We start from the raw sequence: 24,128 nt of genomic DNA, 5'->3' as shown, positions 1-24,128 counted from the left end.
TCTGAACCACTGAAGACGAGTTAAAGAAGACATTCTTTGAAGACAAAAAAGGTCTGGGGTGAGAGGGAGAGAGAGAGAGGGAGAGAGAGAGAGAGTGATGGGAGAATCAATGGTATTCAATTAAAGAGATATGGTCAGCGAACAAAACCATGGGTCGTTGGGTCGTCTCTGTCCTGATAAGATGTAGGTCAAAAAGGATGAAGGACTGATCTTTGCTTCATTATTGATTACATGGATCCTTCTTTCAATATCCTTTTTAATTATACTAAGTGTTTGACGTGTTTTTCGGCATTTGTCGGTTTTTTAAAAACGTGGATTCACGATGGAACTAGAAACATTGAATTTCACTGAGTAAATTCAATGTTACATTTTTCTAGTTTCTTGTGGATTCAATTAAGCGAAAACAACTTTAAAGTGAGTCAACTTTGTGGATTTCTTGACCTGTGGATAAAAGCATGGAGGTCACCTTCCCACGCCTCTACCTCTGTAACCTCGCTCTTCCTCCACTGGTTATTCATTTCCAAGTACGAAACAACTTTTCACTTCAAGGAGCAAAAGTACTCGTTGAGTTCTGAGGCACCGGTGAAGGAGTTTGGCTGGTAAATGTGAAGGATTTCTTTATTTGTGAAGGTCCTCGTATTACACAACAACACTACAGCACGACTTGAGTCATCAGATTTAATCTTCCCCCGATCACCAAACGAATCAAGAAACCTCGGCAGATGCAAAGATGGAAAACGACATCTGCTTATTTCCCTCCCTGAGGAAACATGTTTGTCTCCTCAAGCTGCTGGAAATAAAACCCCAATTATTGTTTACGCTTACTTAGACCACATGGTTGCACGCTCTCCTCCTCCACCCCATCGCCTGGAAACTGAACCAGGATTGAATTTAGAATCCGTGTGACCTGATCCACACATCTCTAAATGCACGGGTCACTTACCTCAATTTCCATTCCTGGCGACACAAATATGCAGTAAATTGAGCTGCCAGGCAGAATAATTAAGGCCATCGCTGCCTGCCGGAGTTATGATAGTGGAGGAGTTTATTTAAAGGTGTGACAGCTCGAGGTAGTGTCGTCTTTAATGTCAACTTATTTGTTTGACAATAACAGTTTTTCTTATTTGCCGGATTAAATTACCAACTGGAAATAGAAATGGATATACTAGATAAACACAATAAATTATAAATATAAATATAATAATATACATTACCATAATTTCCATGTAAATAAATAAATAATAAATAAAATACATTATATTATCAATCATGATATTATCAATTTACAAACTCTTAGTTTAGATTAAAATAAAAGTATTGTTGCAAAAGGCTTCTTTGTAGACGATAAGACTAGGTTTCAGTCAAAAAAAGTCATTAAAATATATTTGCTTCAGTTATTTTATAATATATATATATATATATATATATATATATATATATATATATATATATATATAATTTTCAATTGTGTTATACATACTGCAGATCAACTACATCTGAACACGTCAACATATATAGGTCACTCAGGTCTGCTAAATAAAAATTATTTTCTAACAAAATGTCATCAGTGTTATTAAAAATAATGCAACAATTTGTTGTTTGTATTAAAATTATTATTATCTTGGTTGGCATTGTGATTTCATTTTAGTTTACCTACTTCACACTGTCACCTGGCTAAAGAAACTTGTTTTGGGATGGATTGGCTTTAGCTTCAGATAGTGTTGGACACTGAAAAGGCCAACATTTCAACAGTCAAAGTAGTGGGCAAAGGGGTTGTTTTTTTCAGTCTGATGCACTTGTTTAACAAAAGAGCAACAATAAATAATATTTTCCTTCCATTCACCAGAGGCCCCGCCAACTTTTTAGCTACTTGTAGAGCTTCCACTGCTGAATTTGTCCCTTAGATTTTGACATGTGCATCAGAGCATCTCACAATCTGTTGCAACAGTCAGTAGTGTTAAAAAAAAATGTCCCAAGAAAGAAACCGATTAATGTGGGACATTTCGCTCACATTATTCTTTTTAAAATCCCAAAATGCAGGAGTTCCAATAATGTTTCTGGCTCCCACTACTGTCCCCATAGTGTAACTGCATTGTCACAGTTGCCAATTTTCTCCTTTTATTTGCGGCGCATTTTATCTTCTAGTCAATTTAAAAAGTCTCAGTAGTTCATATGAAAACACTGTCTGTTATAAATCAGTTGCACTACATGAGTCACGTTCAAAATTGAACCCATTATTACAGAAAATATGACAAAATATATATTTTTTTCCAAATGTTAGGTCGTGCTTCTTTAATATTTTTGACGATGATCTAGTTTCATCTCTGATCTCTGTACACATTTTCTCTATGTTTTTTTTATGTTTATTGTATATGTTTATTTCAGTTTTTATTACCTTTGCTGTCCAGCGGGAGCGCGTAATGAAGTCGGCAGCTGTAACATTAGAACCCAGACGCTCAGATTTGCAATGAAACGGTAAACATGAGCCGTGAAATAAGAAATCTGAACGACGCCCACTTTGCAGGTTTCCCAAAGTTGCTGACTGATTGGTTCTCAAGCCACAGCAAGCAGATCTACCACCTCGCGTATCATCGCTCCACCATTCGCCTCCTCTCTCTTAGAGGTAATGGAGAAAGATAAAGAGCCCCCCCCCCTGCTGCTTCCTCAAACTCTCCCTCTCGAGAATACATTTGATGATAAACTAGAATTTCCTCTCCGTGGTTAAACATGGCCTATTCACAGCATCTTTATAACCAATAGATGATGGTCACGCCACAGGACCACCGGAGCCAATGTCCCCCCCTGATCTGCAGGGAGGTGGCACCATCGCAGCCATGAAAGGAGGACACGAGGAAGTGAAAACAGCAATTTAATCTCCCGCTATAACCCCGTTGAGACGCAGCAGCAAGAGTGTTTGTTGTTTTTTTTTCTCTATTCCTGAGCGAGATACGCCGGAATCCACGGAGAGCAAGAAAAAGCTCTTTCCTGACCTTTCACTAAAACGACATGCTTTTTATTCTGCTGCTCTCATGCTGGCAAAAAAAAAGAAAGAACCGAAACACTCCAACCTTCCTTCTTCCTGAGAGCGAAGAGAATAAAAAAAAGCGTCAAGGTGCCTTTTTTCAAAAGGTTTTTGCTTGTATGTTTATTTTGTTTAAGCATTTAATGGAGGAAAACATGTTTTCAGGCAAATTTTCATGGACTGAATGTTGCATTGTTTTTGTTCTTTTTTCATTTTCATTCTATTTAATTGGTGCTTAATACGGTAATTATGATCAACCATGATCACAAGTTTGAGATGATAGATAGCGTGACATAAAAAAAGACTATCATCCATTGTGTCTGACTTTTTTTTTCATTTTAAATTAATTTTAAATTTCATTTCACTGGATTGACACAAAGATGACACTGAACTTTCCTGTCCAGTGAGTGATTCGTTTACACAGGTATTCGTTTCACGCATTTTTCTTGTAAAAATATAACATTTTTGTCTGTTGACTGTTGATTTTTGTATTTTATTTTAGTCATTGAAAGAACACGTACAACTTTATTGACACTATACGGTCATAGACAACAATGTTTGAGAAGGTCCTGATGGGACCAGCCAATTGGATTATGTTGGTGCAATGACATTTTTGGATCAATTTATGTTGTTCATTGTTTGTTTATTTTGTCATTTTCATAGGTTTTTTTTTTCCACCCTAATTTTTAGTCACTCTTACACTTCAGAACATACACAATCAATGTTTTGCACACATATTAAATGTACAATTGTAACATTTTTTAATTGTAATACAACAGTTATTCTCTGAATAAACAACATTTTATCAAGAGATTGAAAAGAAACAGAAAGGAAAACTTATAACTTTATAACTTCTGCCCCTTTTTCATACTTTTATATTTCACTGAACATCATTTTTCTTTAGACTTGATTTAGGTTATTGCAGTCATTAAGGAATATACACAAACAAATAACATATTTTTCATCAAGTTACTTTGTTTATCTGTATTTTAATAGCATTTTCAGAAAGTATTCATAACAGAACAGGTTATTTTTATTTGGATATAGTTCCATCTGTACTAAAAATAAATGTACATTAGTGACGTCTTTAAAAATATCTGATCTTTATTTTTATTTTTTTCTACTAATGCTGCGATAATGCCGCAAGTTCACTTTTAACACATCAAATTAAGCCGTTAGCTGCAGTCGTGCAAATATTTCCCCATTTACTCTCCTATCTTTGGTCACACACTGACTGCCTGTAGTCCTAAACATTTACTATATATTCCTTTTTTATTATTATAGAATTATGATTGTTGATAATTGGTTACATTTTTGTGGGGTACTGGATTACCATATGGATCCTGGAATGTTTGAAGGATTTTGAAGGAGGTTAAAAGAATTGTTGAAAATCACAATTTTAGATCGGAATGGAGCTTCTTGGCAGGGGACTGCGCTCTCTCTATGTACTCTTATGTTATGTTGAACTACATAAACTTGATACTCATGTTGGTTCTGTTTTAGAGTTGATACAAACCATCAGGAGGACATAAAAACAACATTTGCTTACACATCTTCTGTAGAACACAAAGCACACATAATGAACACAAAGGTTGACGCAGCCATGAGCAATGGAAATGTTTCCACATGACTCGTCACTTCAACCTCTTCTCCTCTCACGTCCGATTATTGTCTCCATGATTATTAGCTTAATAGCACGCGATGTGCATGATAAGGACAAATATAGCCACATGTTTACCTGCAGCGAAACATAATGCACTCCGACGTGACTCGACGTTATCTACATGCAAACTGAAACCGGCGGAAATCACTGGAGACTGGAACATCAATACAGATACGATCAGCTGACAGCCGAACAGAGATATGCTATTGTGCGACCCTTTTGTTTGCTGTGTTATTTTCTGCTTTTTCGCTTTGTGCACACAACTGTTAGTAATGTTTGCTCTCCGGTTACCGAGTAATAAGAGACGGAAAGCCAGTCGATACACTGAGTTACTCTGAATATAATCTTCCACAAATTTATTTGACAAAACCACATCAGTGTTTCTATTTTTCATCCTGAAATTGAAAACCGATGGCAGCGGTGCCGACACACACACACACACACACACACACACACACACACACACACACACACACACACACACACACACACACACACACACACACACACACACACACACACACACACACACACACACACACACACACACACACACACACACATTCCTCCGTCCCTCCATGTGAGTAATAATATACTGAGACGAATTCTTACAGGAGTTTGAATTTGTACTTTCAATGAAGAATCAGAAATGTATCAAAACACAACAACAACCAGATGTGCATCATAAGCAGACTACGGTGTGTAATGAACACAGGTAAAGAGGAGAATGCAGGTACGGTGGACGGTGGAGAATAGTCCCAAATTTTCATTAGGAATTTATATTTTATGTATATAGTTATTTCTACTATATTGTTTTCCTATTTGTTTAAAATTGGGGTTTACTTTGGAAAGAGTCTGGCGATATGATGTCTATCACGATACAGGGGCTTCAATACAGTATATTGCCCTACTCTAGTAACAAGGATATATTTGTAGTATAGTCGAGTACTTGACTCTGGTGTTGCAGAATTTACAGACCACATGAATCTTCAAAGTCAGAACTTCTTTCTTTTGTTTTGAAACCAAAATATGTCCAAACATCAGCATTAAAAGCTGCTCGAGTCGACTGTATCCTCTCGTCCTCAGTCATCCCCAGGTACTCGGGGGATTCAATTGTTCCTCTAGCTGTGGAGGAAGTATTGGATGCAGCCATCTAGTGGCCGGAAGTTTAAGTGCAACACAAAAATGAACAAACGCAGTACATATGTGGATGTTTATTGTTATAGAGCTCTTGTATAGTACAATACACTGTAAAATATTTGTGTTATACTTAACTGTATTTATATTTTCTCCCAAACCTGTTTTAAAACATCCGACATCATTTTAATATCTATTTTATACTGGACAAAATGTAATACATGTTGGTATATTTTATTTTCATAAGCATCACCTTCATCATCGTCATTACGTTTATAGTTTAACGCTCCAGTTAGTCTTCGCCGGAGGCGCTAAGCTGCTGCGCCGCGTTCGCCTTCAGGGTGACTGGACGATGAATCTGAGGATCTGATTGAAGGTGAATCTTCACGCTCATTTGAAACGAAGCTCATTTGAAATGTAGCTCATTTGAAACGAAGCTCATTTGAAACGTAGCTCATTAGAAGAGACTGTTCGCGAGACGTCTACCGCTGATCAACATCTGCGTGTTTGTCGTACTCGTATTAGTTCCTGTTACTTAGACAAGTTGTGGAAAGCTGCACAGTTCTGCTGAAAAATGGATAAAACAGGAAAAAATATGAAATATTTCAGAGATAAATCTGAATATAAGAGTCTAAAACAACTACAAAAAAATAAAAGGTTGTAGGTTCATGTTTAGCTTGAATCACCTGCAGTTTGTTCTGGGGAGTGTTAAAGTCAAAATAATTAATTTATCTGGAACTCTAATTTGTCTGTAGGTATTTTTGTTGTGTTCTCTGTGTGTCCGGTGATAGGCTGGAGACCTGTTACAGGTGTCCCCCACCTCTCGCCCTAGGTAGCTGGGATAGGCACCGGACTCTTCACTGGCTTCCAGTTTCTTTCAGGATCAACTTTAAAATTCTGGTTCTTACTTTCAGATCTATTCATGGTCAGGCTCCTCCTTACATCACTGATCTGATCCAGCCTTACACCCCAGCTCGGGCTCTGAGGTCTGTGGATCAGAATCTACTGATGGTTCCTCGCACACGGCTCAGGACCAGAGGAGAGAAATATTTTCAGGCTGTTGCTCCTAAGCTTTGGAACAATCTTCCTCTCTCTTTGCGCTTGATGGAGTCTACTGACTCCTTTAAGAAACATCTTAAGACGTTTCTATTTGTTCAGGCTTTTCCTTGATTTTCTGGAACTCCTGTGTTGTTCTCAGTATTATCTTGATCTTTAAAGTATATACTTTTTTGAGTATTGTTTTGATTGTTTAAGCGCTTTGTGACCCTGGTCTAGAAAAGCGCTATATAAATAAATATTACTTACTTACTTACTTACTTACCCCTGTCACCTTGATAAAGAAATACTAAGTTAAAGAAAAAGTAGAAAAATTCGAATTTAATGGATGCCTAGCAGGTTAATATATCAATAAGAGTAGTTAATAAATAGATTTTGACATGTATAAAGAGTCGGTTGTTACAAGTTTATACCAAATATATTTATTTAAATTCTGATTCAGGTCTTTCAAATAAAAACTTGTAACGATGGCTTCAAGTTTGGAGATAACTTGTGAGTTGAAACTGCCAACGCACCGTTAAGTAACGTCTCGTAGCTTCAAGTGTCTTAATGTGTACTAGTCCGGAGTGTTACTCTGCTGATCCACCCGTGTCACCGTCGGCATCATCCGTGTCAAAGTGTCCATGTAAAAAAAAAAGCCATGACAGGCTAATGGGCGCCGACAAGACGAACATTGATCAAGTGGCAGATCAGAGGCTCAAAGCTGAAGAGCTCTGAAGTGACACTTTCAGGGCCCGGGTAATGAAATGACGAGACTTTAGGTGGTGTAGAAACCACCGGCAAATCCTATCAGTGCAGCTCCAGAGGAGATATGATGTCGTTTCCACCGACCATACGCTCCGACCTGTAAATCCATTTAAGACTCGTACCTTTTTTTTTTCTTTTGTTTTCATGAATTGAGTTTAAGAACCTGAGAGTGGATTAAACAACAGCACTTGGAAAAAATACCTACGTCAGCAAAACAGTGAGTGAAATTGTCGTGTTGTTACATTTTAAACACTGTTACTTTCATTGATTCGAGTGTACGAGCTATAATCAAGAACCGAGGGGGAACAAGCCGTAACATTATGACCAGTAAGGTTGCACCAAATACCGTCTGTACTGACAGAGACTGAACTACATGTGGATTTAGATCCTGGGTTCCCTTCCTTCTTGGTATGACGGACTGCTTTTATGTCAGCATTATATTAAAATAAATCATCTAGAGTTTGTGTTTCACTCATTTTCACTATTTTAGAGGTTAATTTTTTTTAGTAAACTTGATTTAAACGAGTGTATTGATGTGTCAAGGGTCAAAAACACAATCATTTCTCAAAACAAAATATCTTTCTGATGGTAATAATCCATCAAACTGAGATGATATCAATTCTTTTAGGTCCCGCTGGCCCGGTCACTATTGCTCTACCAGTCCCCTGGACCAGGGGTGGTACCAGTCCCCTGGACCAGGGGTGGTACCAGTCCCCTGGACCAGGGGTGGTAGACCACCGATGTAGAGGATAACATGTGACAAATTGTCCTTCTGTGCAGTAGTTGTTAACCTCGTCCCAGGTCTTGTTTTCTGGTCCAAGAGGCATTTCTTAATTGGATCAGACACAAACACTCACTTTTTAAATTTAATTTTACAAAACAACCATAGTTCCTGCTTGTGTTTAGCAAAACTAACGTATACGAGTTGGAAAATAAACAAACATGGGGTCTAGCTTCAGAAAAGCCATCGTGGTAATAATTAATAAAATAGAAAACTGTAATTCAACCAGATTTATATCTGCAAAGAGAGAAAATGTATCTACAAGAAGAAGAAAATGAAACTAATAAAGATGATCTGATGGACCCGGGAACGATGGCGTCCAACCGCCATATTCCGCAGATTTATGGCGAATTCATCAATTTAGTCGCAGGATGCCAGAACAGTCAGCACCACTAGTTAGTCTTGTCAAGCCTTAACAAGCCAAGGAACTCTCCTACTGTGTGTCCTCAGAGGGAAACAGTAATGAGTGGATTCTAACATCCACATGTGACCTCGTTTTTTTTTCTTTTTGAGCGCAATTATTTTTCTTTGACTGACAGCTTTCACTCCACTGTGTACGTTGTTGCCGTCAATCTTATAATCCCCCGTTTTTTTTTTTTCTCCTTCACTTCATGGCCGGTTGAGTCAATTGCACTGCTGAGGATTTCCCATCCACTTAAAGCTACAGCATTGGCCTCGGTCCAAGTCTTAATCGGATCATCAAGGGCCACATCTGTCAGTCAGTGCCTTTTCGACCTTTGACCCTTTGAGTCTTGAGTGAATTTGTCCAACCTCCTTCCTTTCTTCCCTCCTTTCTGGATGGACTGTAATACAGTTCTCTTCTTTTTTTTTTTTGTTGGATTGTTGTTTGTTGTGAACTGAACATGGAGATGTTTGTAAATGGAGAAAACAGTAGCTAAAGTTAAAAATGTCAGGAAAGTATGTTTTTAACAACTAGTTCTCAAGACAGTATTTTTGGGAACAACTTAAACTTTTGTATTTTATTAATCCAAGATTTGAAAGAGTTTGGACCACATATGATTCTACGGCGAGCTAGATTTGGCCCACTGGTCCTAATTCAGATATGCGTTTCTTAAGAGTTGTCTCAAGTGTGGTGATTAGATAAAGTGACCTGAGAACTGTATATATTTTCAGATACAAATTATCTTTATTTCTTTTATTACAGTCTTTTTGCATAGAGACAACGCTTTACGCTGCCGTCTCCAACACCTCATTCATATATTACTCTTTATTTCCCGCCGCAACAGCCTGATTGATTACCTTATCTTAAAACCTGCATCATAAACATTACTCTGAGCTGTTATGGTGTTTGCATGATGCACAAAATAAACCAGAACCTTAAAGGTACCTTTTGTATTTTCTTTTTTAACACTGGACGTCATCCAGCTTTTGATGCATTTCCACCTCCTCAAGCAACCTTTTTTTTTAATCTCACGAAGACATACCGAATATGTTTTTGCCTCAAAACCGTCTCTAATGCCACGTGATTTTGTTTGAATGAACATATTAACCTTGTTTTGAAGTCGGCAAAAAGGGGTCAACTTCTCAAGCGGTGTTTTCAACCGGTGTCACATTCCGAGTGTAACCGACCTTGCCTCGGGCTTCCTTTTTTAATTTTCGTGACCAATTTCACAGCTAAGCTGGCGTGCTGTAATCTCTCGACGCCAGCTGAGCAGCTCTGCCGCGTGGAAATGTGATATTTGAAGATAAATAAGCTAAACTGATGTAGAAGCATCTTCAGCCGCCACAGAATTTGTGTCACCGTTTCATTAGGCGCCGGCCAATATTTCATCTGGGGATGAATGAACAAGTGGAACAATCCGTTTGATTATGACATTAGTTTACGTTTCATTTTAGGAATTTAACCAGGAAAATAAAGCACTTTCATAAGCAAAAAATATTAAATTCGAACTTCAATTTGAAACTCTTAACATTTTCTCTTCAAATTACAAATAATTTAAATAACAATAATAGCAAAAATAAACATCATAGATCAGTAGATAAATATACACTTTAAGCGACATAAAGAAATCCAAATACTTCAGATGTCAATAAAAGTAGATAGAATAGATAGACTTTATTAATCCCTCTGGGGATTTCCTTCGGAAAATTGGGTTTCCAGTTCACAGCGGAAAATAGTTTCATAAAAAAAAACAAGAACAAAGCGCAAATAAAAAGTAAAGTTGAAGGGATGACAAAGTGCAAAAATAAACATCAAAGATCAATAGATGGGTGAGATAACAGGTTCTGTTTTTAAAGAGAAATAGCAGGAAAAATTATACATATCAATAAGATAAAATAAAAAATCTAAATTAGAAAATAGCAAAGATAAAATAAGTTAAAAAAAACAAAACACGTAATTAATAAAAAATAAGTATGATGCAAGGAAGAGTGTAACTGGTCTGGCGGTTCTGGTTGGGTCAGTAAGTTTAACTGTTCTAGCGGGCAATAATAAATAAACAATTGATTAGGATTATGTACATAATTATTGCTCCTTTCTGTAATTGTAAGACCTACAATGCACTTGAACTAACTCTCATTTCTTCTCCTTTTTTTTTTAATTTGGTTTTTAATGTAAGTAATTAATAGTTATTTGTAAAGTGCCTTTCTAGACCAGGGTCACAAACCGCTTGAACAGTCAAAAACAATACACATTTAAAATATATACTTTAAAAGATCAAGACACATAAAACAATTACAGGAGTTCCAGAAAATCAGGGAAAAGCACAAATAAAAATGTCTTAAAATGTTTCTTGAAGGAGTCAGTAGATCATCAAACACAGAGATCGTTCCAAAGCTTAGGAGCAAAAGCCTGGAAGGATTTCTCTCCTCTGGTCCGGAAGCATGTTCAGGAACCATCAGTAGATTCTGATCCACAGACCTCAGAGCCCGAGCTGGGGTGTAAGGCTGGATCAGATCAATTATGTATGGAGGAGTCTGACCATGAATAGATCTGAAAGTAAGAACCAGAATTTTAAAATTCAACCTGAAAGAAACTGGCAGCCAGTGAAAAGTTTAAAGGATCAGAGAAATGTGAGTTCTTCTACTAGAGCGGGTCAGAATTCTTCCTGCAGAGTTTTGCAGGTGAGACAGATCCTTCTTGTTAAGACATGAAAACAAACGAGAAGACACAAACGCATGGATTATAAACAGATCATGTTGTGACACATTTTACTTAATTTAGAGATTTTTTCTCAGTTGAAGGAAACAGTTTCTGGTCAGTTTTCTTCAGCGTTGAACTAGAAACATGTGTTCATCAAACACCCAGGTTTCTCAGGCTCAGTTTGACAGACTCAACCCTGGAAACCTTATAATCAGGCGCAATAACCAGAGTTTCAGTTTTTCTGGGTATTTACGCTAGTTTGCCATAAAATCTTTTCTTTTATATAAAAATGTTTTTGACATTTGTTTGTGGCGACATAAACGGTCTCAGTCCAGCCGCCTGTCGATGAAGGTGTATTTGAACTGGGAGACTAGAGTCAATGATGGGATGGAAGGAGGCGCTGCTCCGGCTCTTGAAAAGCGCCGGCATCTGTTTTCTTTTCATCTTAAAGGGGTCAAACCGAGCCGCTAATGGAAAATTGATCCAAACACGATAACAACATGACATCGTATCGCAAACGAACACACACACGTGAGACACTCGCGTCAATTTTTCCAGCCCGTCAGCCGGAAAAACGGTTTGTTTTTTTTTTCACCCCCTCGCGATGACTCACTAACTAGAGCCGCTTAAGCCATCAAAGACTTCCTCGTTGTGTTCAAGCTTCATTTAAGACATTGTGCATCTATTATTAAAGAAGTCCGGAAATAACCCCCGACGTAAATAATGCAGCGGGTCATTAAAACGAAGACGAGGGCGGAGGAAGTTCATGTTGACTAATAATCTTGTTGATGACGACAATGTCACTCATTTATTATTAAAAACGTTTCCTTGAATGCTAGTTTTTAGAAACTCTGGAAAGGCAACCGCCCTAACAAGCTCTAAAAATAAACTTCCCATCATTCCCGGTTTCACACCGACACACACTCTCCTGCTCGCCAGATTGTGCCTCCGCCGCTCCCCCATCGGTGCAACATATTAAAGGTCACTCAGACGAACACGATCCATCTTCGTGGTGTGTGTGGTTCGGTTGTGCGTTCAGCTGTGTTTATGTGCGACGCTGCTTCTTATCTTCCTGCTTCACAAGAGACGTTGTTTCTTTTGATTCCTCGTCCATTGTTTTTTCGACGAGGTGGGATGTTGTCTCTCCGTCCTTCTGTCTCGCCCCCCGACCCTCCCCGTTGGTCACAGCGGAAGATTATTATGAGTCTGGTTCTGCTTGAGGTTTCTGCCTGTTGAATGGGAAAAAATTCCCTTGCCAGTGTCGCTCATTGTGATTGGCTGGCTCTCTAGACACAGTTTGAATTGAAAATTAAATTAATGTAAAATAATCCTAATCGAATCATTTAACACTCCTTGAATTGAAGAGAGAAAAACTAAATATTTTGATATTTTATCATATATTTGGAATGTTTACATTTTTCTGTTTAGCTCAGTGGAAAATTGAGACATTTTAGATGAACTAAACTGCGTTATAGCTATTAAAAATATCTTATGTAAACTGTTAATTTATGAGTTAATAATGACTCATTGAGTATTTGTTAACAGTTAGTAAATTATTTACAACTGTCCTTAATAGATATTTAACAGAGCATTAATAAACTGTACTAGGTTATAACTCACTTGTTAAATAAATAGTATATATATATATATATATATATATATATATATATATATATATATATATACATATGTTATTGGGACATTATTCTAAATGTGCAACTATTCCTCATTCGCTAACCATTAATAAATGAGGAATAGTTGCATTTATTTAAAAAAGTCATTACTAACCTATTAACCAATGTTATTAATTCTCTGGGAACTATCTATAAGATACAGTTATAAAAAATGTACAAACTGTGAACAAATACTCCAAAATTCATGAATTGCTCATCAATTTATTAATGATCTATTATCTAGTCAATAGTTATTTTAAAGTGTTACCAATATAATGATGACGTTTATCTTAATCAAAGATAAGAAACTCTTACAGTATGTTTGATGACACAATAATGTGAAACTTATTTTTACCTCCATTATTTTATTACATTTGAATGTTTAGATAGCAACTGAAGAAGATGTAATTGGAACACAGATTGTATTGCTGAAGCTTAGGTAGTCAATGGCTCGGGTAAGAAAAACAGAATTTTAAAGTTCAGCCTACAATGTTTAGTATCAATCCAGTCGAGTAAGTCGATTTGGTTTCTGAGAATATAAAACGAGATCCGATGGTGTTTGGTCCATGGTTTCTCCCGCCTTTGCCCAAGTAGCTGGGATGACATCCAGTCCTCGGAAAATGGTGGAATCTTTTGACGGGTTTTACTGGAGAATTCATTATTGTCATTTGTTTATTTTGTACTTTATACATCTTTACAGTGTGTCTGAGATTGATATACTGTACCATCATACACTTTCACACACGTACAACTTTCAACTTAGATAAAAAGAATTGATAGTTTAAAGGATTTATAAAAAGGAGAGGGAAGTTGTTAATGAATAAATTGCATCTCATATTCATGATCTTGGTGATTAAAAATAACATTAAAAATAAAATGTTTGAAGAAAAAAGTTGTAGTCGCCTTTAGCACCTGAAGAAGAGCCATTCACACACTCAACGACCTTGTCACAGTCACAGTTGTTACTGTTTTATTGATTATTAATGTCTGAAATGTGTTTTATTTTGAAAAAAATGGTATTTTCTCATCAGTATTTGGATCTTGACACGTCAAGACACTCACAAAAAAAATCAAGAAATTAACATGTAATCTAGGGAAAAGCATAAACTTTATTTAATTTGATTTTAATGTTTTTATTTGGGTCGGTCTCTGAATTGAATGCCCGACATTTCACCGGATTGTGGTGCAAGAAATGTTGAGTCCCAGTGTTATAATTATTTCGTCCGATTCATCGCGTATACAAAAGCCCTCGTTCAAAAACACGAGGGACGTCCGTCTGATTAAACCATTTCTAAGATGAAAACCGGCTTCATTTCATGACTGGAACTCTCTCGGCGTCGACTGTTCCTTGTCAGCCGGCAGCAGACGTCCCGCTGACAGACCGTGAGGCGACTCCTCAGCTCCGACCATTTGACAGCCGACTCGCTGCCACCAGTGAAAATATGACACTTAAACTAACGCCGAGTCAGCAGGGGGGGGGGGGGGGCTGAGCAGCGTCTGCCCCCCCCCCACTGAGCCTTCAGACCAGAGAGGTGATAACGAAGCTCAGAAAAAGAATGAAATATTAGATAAATGTGAGGCGAACAATCGTTCTTACTCTGAAATAAACACTTGTTTAACAACAGCCTGAGATGTTTTCATGAGTAAAATGGTGGAAGCGTCAACAAGCGACGGCTGCCAGCTGAAGACCTGAGCGTGGGTTGACGTGTGACGGATGACACGCATGTATTACCGTCAGTCCGTGTCGAGATGACGCCATTAATTCCCCATTAAATATTGAAAAACATTCCTTTTTTTTTGTTTCTCATATTTCTCTTCATTAGAATCGACAGTGATTCAGAACATGTTGTTCTACGATATGGTGGATTTTTTTTCTTTTTTGGAAATAGTCTTTTCCTTTTTGAAATGAAGGCATTCTAAGCAGCGTGCTGAGCTGCTCAGTCGGCGACAAAGTAGACGAGGTAGTACTCTGTGGAGCGTAGTAATGGGTGGAAATGTCAGTGCATCTGCTGCCACCGTCCACCTCTGCTTCCATGCAGTTACGTCAGGACACTGTTGATGGATCTTTAGCATCTATGGATAGTTTTCTAGTTTTACCGACGTTTTTTCGTTGCTTTTTAGTGAAATTCTGTTGTTTACATTTCCAATTAATTGCGTATTAATATTAATCAGAAAAACAGTTTGGTATTGTGGAAGTATTACAATACTAAAACACTATTATTTAATGTATTTTACTCTACACATTCAAAAGTAAGATGGGTTGATGGAGTTGTTTGATTACAGTTGAAAATTGTTTGATTACAGTTGAAAATTGTTTGATTATAGTTGAAAAAAAGGTTTGTTTATAGTTGAAAAAATTGTTTGATTATAGTTGAGAATTGTTTGATTACAGCTAAAAACTGTTTGATTATAGTTAAAAACGGTTAGTTTATAGTTGAAAATGTTGGATTATAGTTAAAAAATTGTTGGATTGCAGTTAAAAATGGTTTGATTAAAGTTAAAATTGTTTGATTAAAGTTGAAAATGGTTTGATTATAGTGGAAAATTGTTTGATTACAGTTGAAAATTGTTTGATTTTAGTTAAAAATAGTTTGATTATAGTTGAAAATTGTTTGATTTTAGTTAAAAATTGTTTGATTATAGTTGAAAATTGTTTGATTTTAGTTAAAAATTGTTTGATTATAGTTGGAAATTGTTTGATTACAGTTGAAAATAGTTTGATTATAGTTGAAAATTGTTTGATTTTAGTTAAAAATAGTTTGATTATAGTTGAAAATTGTTTGATTTTAGTTAAAATTGTTCGATTATAGTTGAAAATTGTTTGATTTTAGTTAAAAATAGTTTGATTATAGTTGAAAATTGTTTGATTTTAGTTAAAATTGTTCGATTATAGTTGAAAATTGTTTGATTACAGTTGAAAATTGTTTGATTATAGTTGAAAATTGTTTGATTTTAGTTAAAAATTGTTTGATTATAGTTGGAAATGGTTTGATTACAGTTGAAAATTGTTTGATTACAGTTGAAAATAGTTTGATTATAGTTGAAAATTGTTTGATTATAGTTGAAAATGGTTTGATTATAGTTGAAAATTATTTGATTATAGTTGGAAAATGGTTTGATTACAGTTGAAAATTGTTTGATTACAGTTGAAAATAGTTTGATTATAGTTGAAAATTGTTTGATTATAGTTGAAAATGGTTTGATTATAGTTGGAAATGGTTTGATTATAGTTGAAAATTGTTTGATTACAGTTGAAAATTGTTTGATTATAGTTGAAAATTGTTTGATTATAGTTGAAAATTATTTGATTATAGTTGGAAATGGTTTGATTACAGTTGAAAATTGTTTGATTATAGTGGGAAAATGTTTGATTATAGTTAAAAATTGTTTGATTATAGTTGGAAATGGTTTGATTACAGTTGAAAATTGTTTGATTATAGTTGAAAATTGTTTGATTATAGTGGGAAAATGTTTGATTATAGTTGAAAATGGTTTGATTATAGTTGAAAATGGTTTGATTATAGTTGGAAATGGTTTGATTATAGTTGAAATTTTTTTGATTACAGTTTAAAATGGTTAGATTACAGTTTAAAATGGTTTGATTATAGTTAAAAACGGTTTGATTATAGTTAAAAATGGTTAGATTATAGTTGAAAATTGTTTGATTTTAGTTAAAAATTGTTCGATTATAGTTGAAAATTGTTTGATTACAGTTGAAAATTGTTTGATTATAGTTGAAAATTGTTTGATTTTAGTTAAAAATTGTTCGATTATAGTTGAAAATTGTTTGATTACAGTTGAAAATTGTTTGATTATAGTTGAAAATTGTTTGATTTTAGTTAAAAATTGTTTGATAATAGTTGGAAATGGTTTGATTACAGTTGAAAATTGTTTGATTACAGTTGAAAATTGTTTGATTATAGTTGAAAATTGTTTGATTATAGTTGAAAATGGTTTGATTATAGTTGAAAATGGTTTGATTATAGTTGAAAATTATTTGATTATAGTTGGAAAATGGTTTGATTACAGTTGAAAATTGTTTGATTACAGTTGAAAATAGTTTGATTATAGTTGAAAATTGTTTGATTATAGTTGAAAATGGTTTGATTATAGTTGGAAATGGTTTGATTATAGTTGAAAATTGTTTGATTACAGTTGAAAATTGTTTGATTATAGTTGAAAATTGTTTGATTATAGTTGAAAATGGTTTGATTATAGTTGAAAATTGTTTGATTATAGTTAAAAATTGTTTGATTATAGTTGGAAATGGTTTGATTACAGTTGAAAATTGTTTGATTATAGTTGAAAATGGTTTGATTATAGTTGAAAATTGTTTGATTTTAGTTAAAAATTGTTTGATTATAGTTGGAAATTGTTCGATTATAGTTGAAAATTGTTTGATTACAGTTGAAAATTGTTTGATTATAGTTGAAAATTGTTTGATTTTAGTTAAAAATTGTTTGATTATAGTTGGAAATGGTTTGATTACAGTTGAAAATAGTTTGATTACAGTTGAAAATAGTTTGATTATAGTTGAAAATTGTTTGATTATAGTTGAAAATGGTTTGATTATAGTTGAAAATGGTTTGATTATAGTTGAAAATTATTTGATTATAGTTGGAAAATGGTTTGATTACAGTTGAAAATTGTTTGATTATAGTTGAAAATGGTTTGATTATAGTTGGAAATGGTTTGATTATAGTTGAAAATTGTTTGATTATAGTTGAAAATTGTTTGATAATAGTTGAAAATTATTTGATTATAGTTGGAAATGGTTTGATTACAGTTGAAAATTGTTTGATTACAGTTGAAAATTGTTTGATTTTAGTTAAAAATTGTTTGATTATAGTTGGAAATGGTTTGATTACAGTTGAAAATTGTTTGATTATAGTTGAAAATTGTTTGATTATAGTGGGAAAATGTTTGATTATAGTTGAAAATGGTTTGATTATAGTTGAAAATTATTTGATTATAGTTGGAAATGGTTTGATTACAGTTGAAAATTGTTTGATTACAGTTGAAAATTATTTGATTACAGTTTAAAATGGTTAGATTACAGTTTAAAATGGTTTGATTATAGTTAAAAACGGTTTGATTATAGTTAAAAACGGTTTGATTATAGTTAAAAATGGTTAGATTATAGTTGAAAATGGTTTGATTACGGAAAAATATGTATGAAACTACACTCAGTTTAAGATACAAATCTACACGTGCACGTCCGTATCTGATTGACATTTATCTCCTGAATAAATACATAAAGAACTCATTGTTTCTCATCGTAACGAAGCGAGTCTGCAGTCACTCGGTGCGTCTCTGATAAGACCTCCGCGGCGGCTGCAGACCATAATGAGCTTTTAACAAAACACCAGCGAGACACTGAGCTGCGACTCTGAGGGCCGATGACAAATAGCTCTGAACAACAATAACCGCCGTCACTTTACGCTCTCTTGCTCTCCGTGAATCAGACACGGGATCCGAGAGACATGTCTCCACACAAGAGTTTTCTCTCTGAATTGTGACAGAAGCCATGTTTAGCTGGGATGACTCATATTCTTTTGTCACTTCTCCAACATTCTTCGCCTTCATCCTGGACGGCTGCTGTCACACCGTGACGAGCGCCGCAGATCAGAGACGCTAACCATTCATCTGGATGTGCAGCGCAGAAGCGACACAGTCTTGTGTTCACACTGGAGACGACGGCGTCGTTGTTGGATCTTGTTTTAGTTGATTTCTCGAGGTGTAATGAAAGCCTGATGAAGGACGGATGAAGAACAACGTGGATCATTGACAGTAATGACTTGCTCTTCTTCGGGTGCTGCAGTGAAAACACCCTCCATTTTAGTTTTTGTTATTTACATTGCTATTCATTTTTAGATGAGGTGATGTAACGTTTACTGGGGAAATATATGGTTTATATTTTAGGCCTTAAAGTTGTCTCTGGGTCAAGGTGACCAAAAGGCTTAAAAACAAATGTGTTTGTGGTATCCCTTATATTGTCTCTGGGTCAATGTGAACGACCTCCACCACTGCATATGCATTTCTGGAAGCCAAGAAGGACGTTCACCTTGACCCAGGGACAACACAAGGGATACCTCAAACACATTTGTTTTCGGGCTTTTGGGGCACCTTGACCCAGAAATAAAACAAGGGATACCACAAACACATTTGCTGTCATGCCTTCGGGTCACCTTGACCCAGAGATAAAACAAGGGTTAAAAAAAGCTTTTTTTTCTCATTACCTACACACATTTCCGAAAACATAACCCTTTGGTATCAGCGATACAAAACCAATGCCTTCATATACTTCATACAAAATACGTTTAACTTGTAAAGCACTGAAGCGACACTAACCTCTTGGATCATTTAAAAAACGCTGTGAACGATTAAAATTACTTGCTGATTAAAAAAAAAAAAAAGTTTGCTGAACGCTTGCACAGTTGTTTGTGAAAGACCAACATCTTAACTAGGTAAACTAGTAAAAAAAAAAAAATATATATATATATATATATCATGTTTCTTGGCCAAGGAAACAATGTATTGCGATACTGTACAGTATGAAGTATATATTGTAGTTTAAAAAAAATATATGTTCAAACATCAGCTTTAACAGCTGATGGAGTCGACTGTATCCTCTCATTCTCAGTCATCACAAGGATCTTACCGGAATTCATCGTTCATTTAGACGCTGAGAACATAATGAGTGCTGCCATCTAAGGGCTGGAGGTTAAATTGCAACACAAAAATGAAGGCCAGCTGTTAAATATTTGCATGTTAATTGCAAATAAAACATCAGAATTATTTTATTTTACAAACAATTTATTGCAATATAAATATAAAAAGTGTTATATAATATGGTCTAAAAAAAGAGATAAAATAGTGAAATCACCAGTATCATGAAAGGTGATTTAATGTAGTGTTTTGATATAATGCTGTGTGTAATACAACTACTTTTATTTTTTCTCTAAAAAATGCCAGCAGCAGCAGATAAGTGAAGTGAATAATTAAACCTTGATACCTCCTTAAATCTATTCTAAATGTTTTATTTAATATTTAGTTAAATAATATTTAGGCAAACAAACCAACCAACACTGGCGAAAATGCTAAAGAACATGAACCGAAAGCTTAATAATCAGAAAATAAATTAACATCTGCATAAACAAAATACAAATTTAAAATGTGCTCACATAACTTTTTGGTCAAAGGACTCATTCAACAAGTCTTTGTCCTCATCTTGCAAACTTAAGTTCTTCTTTTTACTCTCTCTCTGTAGATGGACGAGCAAGACAAGGAAAGAACCAAGTAAATGCAGTTAAATAAATATATAGAATATCAGTAAATATAGGGTAAACTAAATAGGATTGTTAACGATATGTTTTTGAGTAAAAACTGTGTCAAATATATATTTATATTCAACATAAAGGTCATAAAGGTTATTGCATCATTTGAGAAGGAGTCGTGTTGTCTGGTCCTAATCAGATGATCTTGTTGTTCAGGTCCATCCATGAGGACTGGGGTCAGTTTACCTGGACAATTGGGACCGAAAGCTTCAATATCCTCGTATCAAAAGAGAAAAAAAAGTGCTTTAGAAGGAAAGAGATGAAATCATAGTTATAAACTTTAATAATTTGAGTGTAAAAAAAACTGAGGACGCGAAGACGTGTTTGCTTTTTTGTTTCAGCTTCTGATGAACCATCAACCCACATGATTTTGTACGTGTGAAAGCCAACGCTCAGAGATATTTGCAATTCTCGCCCTGGTCGAGGCGTCCTGTCGGGCCGCTCTAATGTAACACCTGATACCCCGTCCTGCTGTCACGGCTGTTAAATGTGAAAACTCATGTCAATGAGCATTTCTGCCAGATACGAAAAATCATTTCAGGTCGCGACCCCTACACGACCCTCCTTGAGCTTCTTCTGCACGGCTATACCAAACCGGTTGTTGATGCATCACATAAAATGTTCACGTGTCACAAGTTTTACTTGTACAAGTGAGAGTAGAACAGAGTTTACATGTGTGTCTGAAATATTTCTGAAGCACAGAGCCGTTAGTTCGCCGTTATATCTTTGTCGCAGCTTCTCAAGTCGTTAAGTATCTTAACCCAAATGTTTGAACTAAAGTTATACTTTATTGAGTTATTATCCTCAAGGTCGGGAAGGTGTTATACTCATCCGACAATCCTTCTCTTACACAAGCAGTAATGAAAACATACAACCAGTTAGATAATCATTTTATATGCTGTTGAGAAAATTTGATTAACATACCTTAGCTCAAAACCTTTCCATTATTTATCATAAACCACCACAACGTCAAAGTAGATTAATATTCATATTGAAGTCTATAAAGATACCTGTAAGCTAAGCTAAGAAACATAATTTTGGTTTTAAATCTCTAAAACTGATGTTGAAGTTAAATAATTTAACATGTTTGGTGAATGATGACTAATGAAGATATAGTTGCGATGGATTTAAAGAATGAAAAGCCACAATTTCGGCACATACTTCCTGTTATAGTCATTTTGTTCAGAGCTAGAATAAACCCCTGACGTATATAAATGATCACTTTAAATAAATGATGAAAGAATAAAAAGAGCAAAATGAAAAGGTATTTATCCTCTTCTCGTGTCTCTTCCACACCGAAAAAATGTTGGTGTCTTGCTGTTTCTTCTTTGACTTACATTTGAAAGTTTTCCCACTGCAATAAAATATCACTTCTAACCCCCCGCTGAGATGCTGCTTGGCTGCCTCCCCACCCCCGTAGTACAGGGATGTACATGGAAGAATGAGTCCCTTCTTTAGCATATTTCTCTTTGCTATTTCTAAAGTATGATTTTCACAAGAAGATCATTATGCTGCCAAACATCCAGGCGGCTTCTCCGTCTCCAAGAAGTCCGAAGTGAAACGTAAAGCTGTTGTTGTTGTCGCACCAAATTAAGTTTTGTCCTTTCATTTCTAAAAAGCAATCAAAGTGTCGCCTCGATGAACCGTCCTAACCAGTGTTGGACCACAGATTTGTTTTCCCATTTGGGTCCGAACGACAAGTGAGAAATATCTTGTGACAAGTTTCCCAATTTCAAAGTCTCTTATTTTTCCGAGGCGAAGCGACGACAGATTGAATTCTGTTCTTCTGTCTGAGGAGAGAGAGAGAGAGAGAGAGAGAGAGAGAGAGAGAGAAAGAGCGAGCGAGAGAATCCGCTGATTGTCTGATGAAGGTTTAGAGATCCGACTGAATAACGGTGTCTACTGTAGAGCCGGCGACGATGAGTGATGACGACTGTTATCGATCCTCGTTTTCTACCGTTGACATCAAGGTCCAGATGAACCTGCAGGATTTGATTGACCCGAAATGACCCCTGATACAAATGCAAGGTGTCTCTTTGTCTGCATAAATAAAATAATCTAAAACTTGTATTATATAAATGAATACAAAACTTTTTGAAAAGTTTTAAACAATAAAAAGAATCCGAGGGGTTGGAGATATCGGTTAAAGTTATGTCAAGGATTACGTTGTGAAAATACATTGAAATAAATAAAGAACAAAAAATAAATGGTAAGAAAATAGTAACGTGAATTATTATTATTATTTTTTAAGTTATTAACAAATCAAAATCATTCAAGGGGTCGCAGAATAAGTTTTAAGTTAGGTGTAGGTCTAGGGTTAGGTCGAGTAAATAATTTAAAATAAATAAAGGGAGAACGTAGAAAGAAAAGTGAAATAGAAAACAAAATGTTAATATTAAAAAATGTTTAATGCAATTTAAAAAATAAAAACCATTCAAAGGCTTGTAGAAGAAGGTTAAAGTTAGGTTCAGGTGCCCTTAGGTTGAGAAAATAAATAAGAATTAATAAAGAATGACACAATGAATGTTTAAAAAAAAAAGAGTATTTTAGAATGAAATTAAGTAACGATAATTCAAGGGGTTTGAGTGAGAAAAATTAATTAATTAATAAATTAGAAAATATTATTAAAGTATTTTTAAAAACCCAACATACATTAAAAATATTGGGAAAAAATGTAAAATTAAAAAAAGAAAAGATAACCATAATTAAAGAGGTTTGGGACCAGAGTTAGTAAATAAGTAAGTTATTCGTATTTAAAGAGCTTTTCAAGACCAGGGTCACAAAGCTGATAAGAACATGAACACAATATACCAATAAAATAACAATAACGAAAGAAAAAAAAACATGACAAATAAGGGTTTTGAGCCAGGTCAGAAAATTAATTGAACTGTTGTCATAAACAATGAAAACTAAATAAATATTTATACATGTACAAGATAAATAAAATAAGTACAAATACATCAAGTAAAGTAAATACAGTAGTAAAGTAAGTAAGTAAAGTAAGGTTGAGTGTTAAGGCTTAATGTTGCTTATTACAATTCTCTTCAGCTCATTTCTTTATTTACACTATTGATATTCCATGTTTGTGTGTTTGTTTGTGTGTTAGTTTGTGTTAACCAACTCACCCCAGTCCTGGTGTCAGAACACACAGTTCATCACGTGTTGTTGTGAGTCTGACTGTGTAGCTGCAGACCACTCCGGGCGCTCCTGCTGTCCACTGTCCACTGCCAAACACACAGGCTGAATTGATCGGCTTCCTCACGCTGTTTGAAAACAGCAAAAACAAGAATCCACCAAAGGATTTATTACTAACTTTGATATTCTTTCCTGAAAAAACATTTGCTTTTCACTCCCTATGTAGTTGAAAAAATACAATATTCATCAGTGAACACGAACTCTTTGATGTCAGATCAATAAATCATTTACTTTCAACACTGAACAGTCTGGAACCTTCTTCAAGAAACTTCCTTTTCGCTGTGATTCTTCCTGCTTTTAAGTTATCTTTCTCCTGATGTTTCAGATATTCTGTCTTCACCTTCACCTGGGACGTGATTTCACCATCATGTCGTCACTGTTTGCCGTCCTGAGGGCCTTCATCGAACTGTGAGA

At 35.2% G+C, this 24,128-nt stretch overlaps 2 protein-coding genes across 3 annotated transcripts in view; one reads left to right on the top strand and one right to left on the bottom strand.

Annotated features, from left to right (window-relative positions):
* The window catches only part of daw1 (dynein assembly factor with WDR repeat domains 1), a 267,508-nt gene that overhangs the window by 171,578 nt on the left and 71,802 nt on the right, over positions 1–24,128 (bottom strand). The gene's annotated exons all lie outside the window — the stretch shown is intronic.
* Positions 24,055–24,128, top strand: part of sphkap (SPHK1 interactor, AKAP domain containing) — a 61,015-nt gene continuing 60,941 nt past the window's right edge. For both annotated transcript variants that reach the window (XM_087796320.1, XM_087796318.1), the window contains exon 1: positions 24,055–24,122. In XM_087796320.1, the coding sequence (XP_087652446.1) occupies positions 24,082–24,122 (41 nt within the window). In that variant the 5' untranslated portion in view covers positions 24,055–24,081. The remainder of the gene's footprint in view (positions 24,123–24,128) is intronic.

The sequence above is a fragment of the Callionymus lyra genome, chromosome 7 (assembly GCF_982586985.1).
Source record: "Callionymus lyra chromosome 7, fCalLyr1.hap1.1, whole genome shotgun sequence".
In the NCBI taxonomy this organism is placed as follows: domain Eukaryota; kingdom Metazoa; phylum Chordata; class Actinopteri; order Syngnathiformes; family Callionymidae; genus Callionymus; species Callionymus lyra.
The sequence above is the reverse complement of the archived record's forward strand: the minus strand, read 5'-3'. Positions and strand labels throughout refer to the sequence as shown.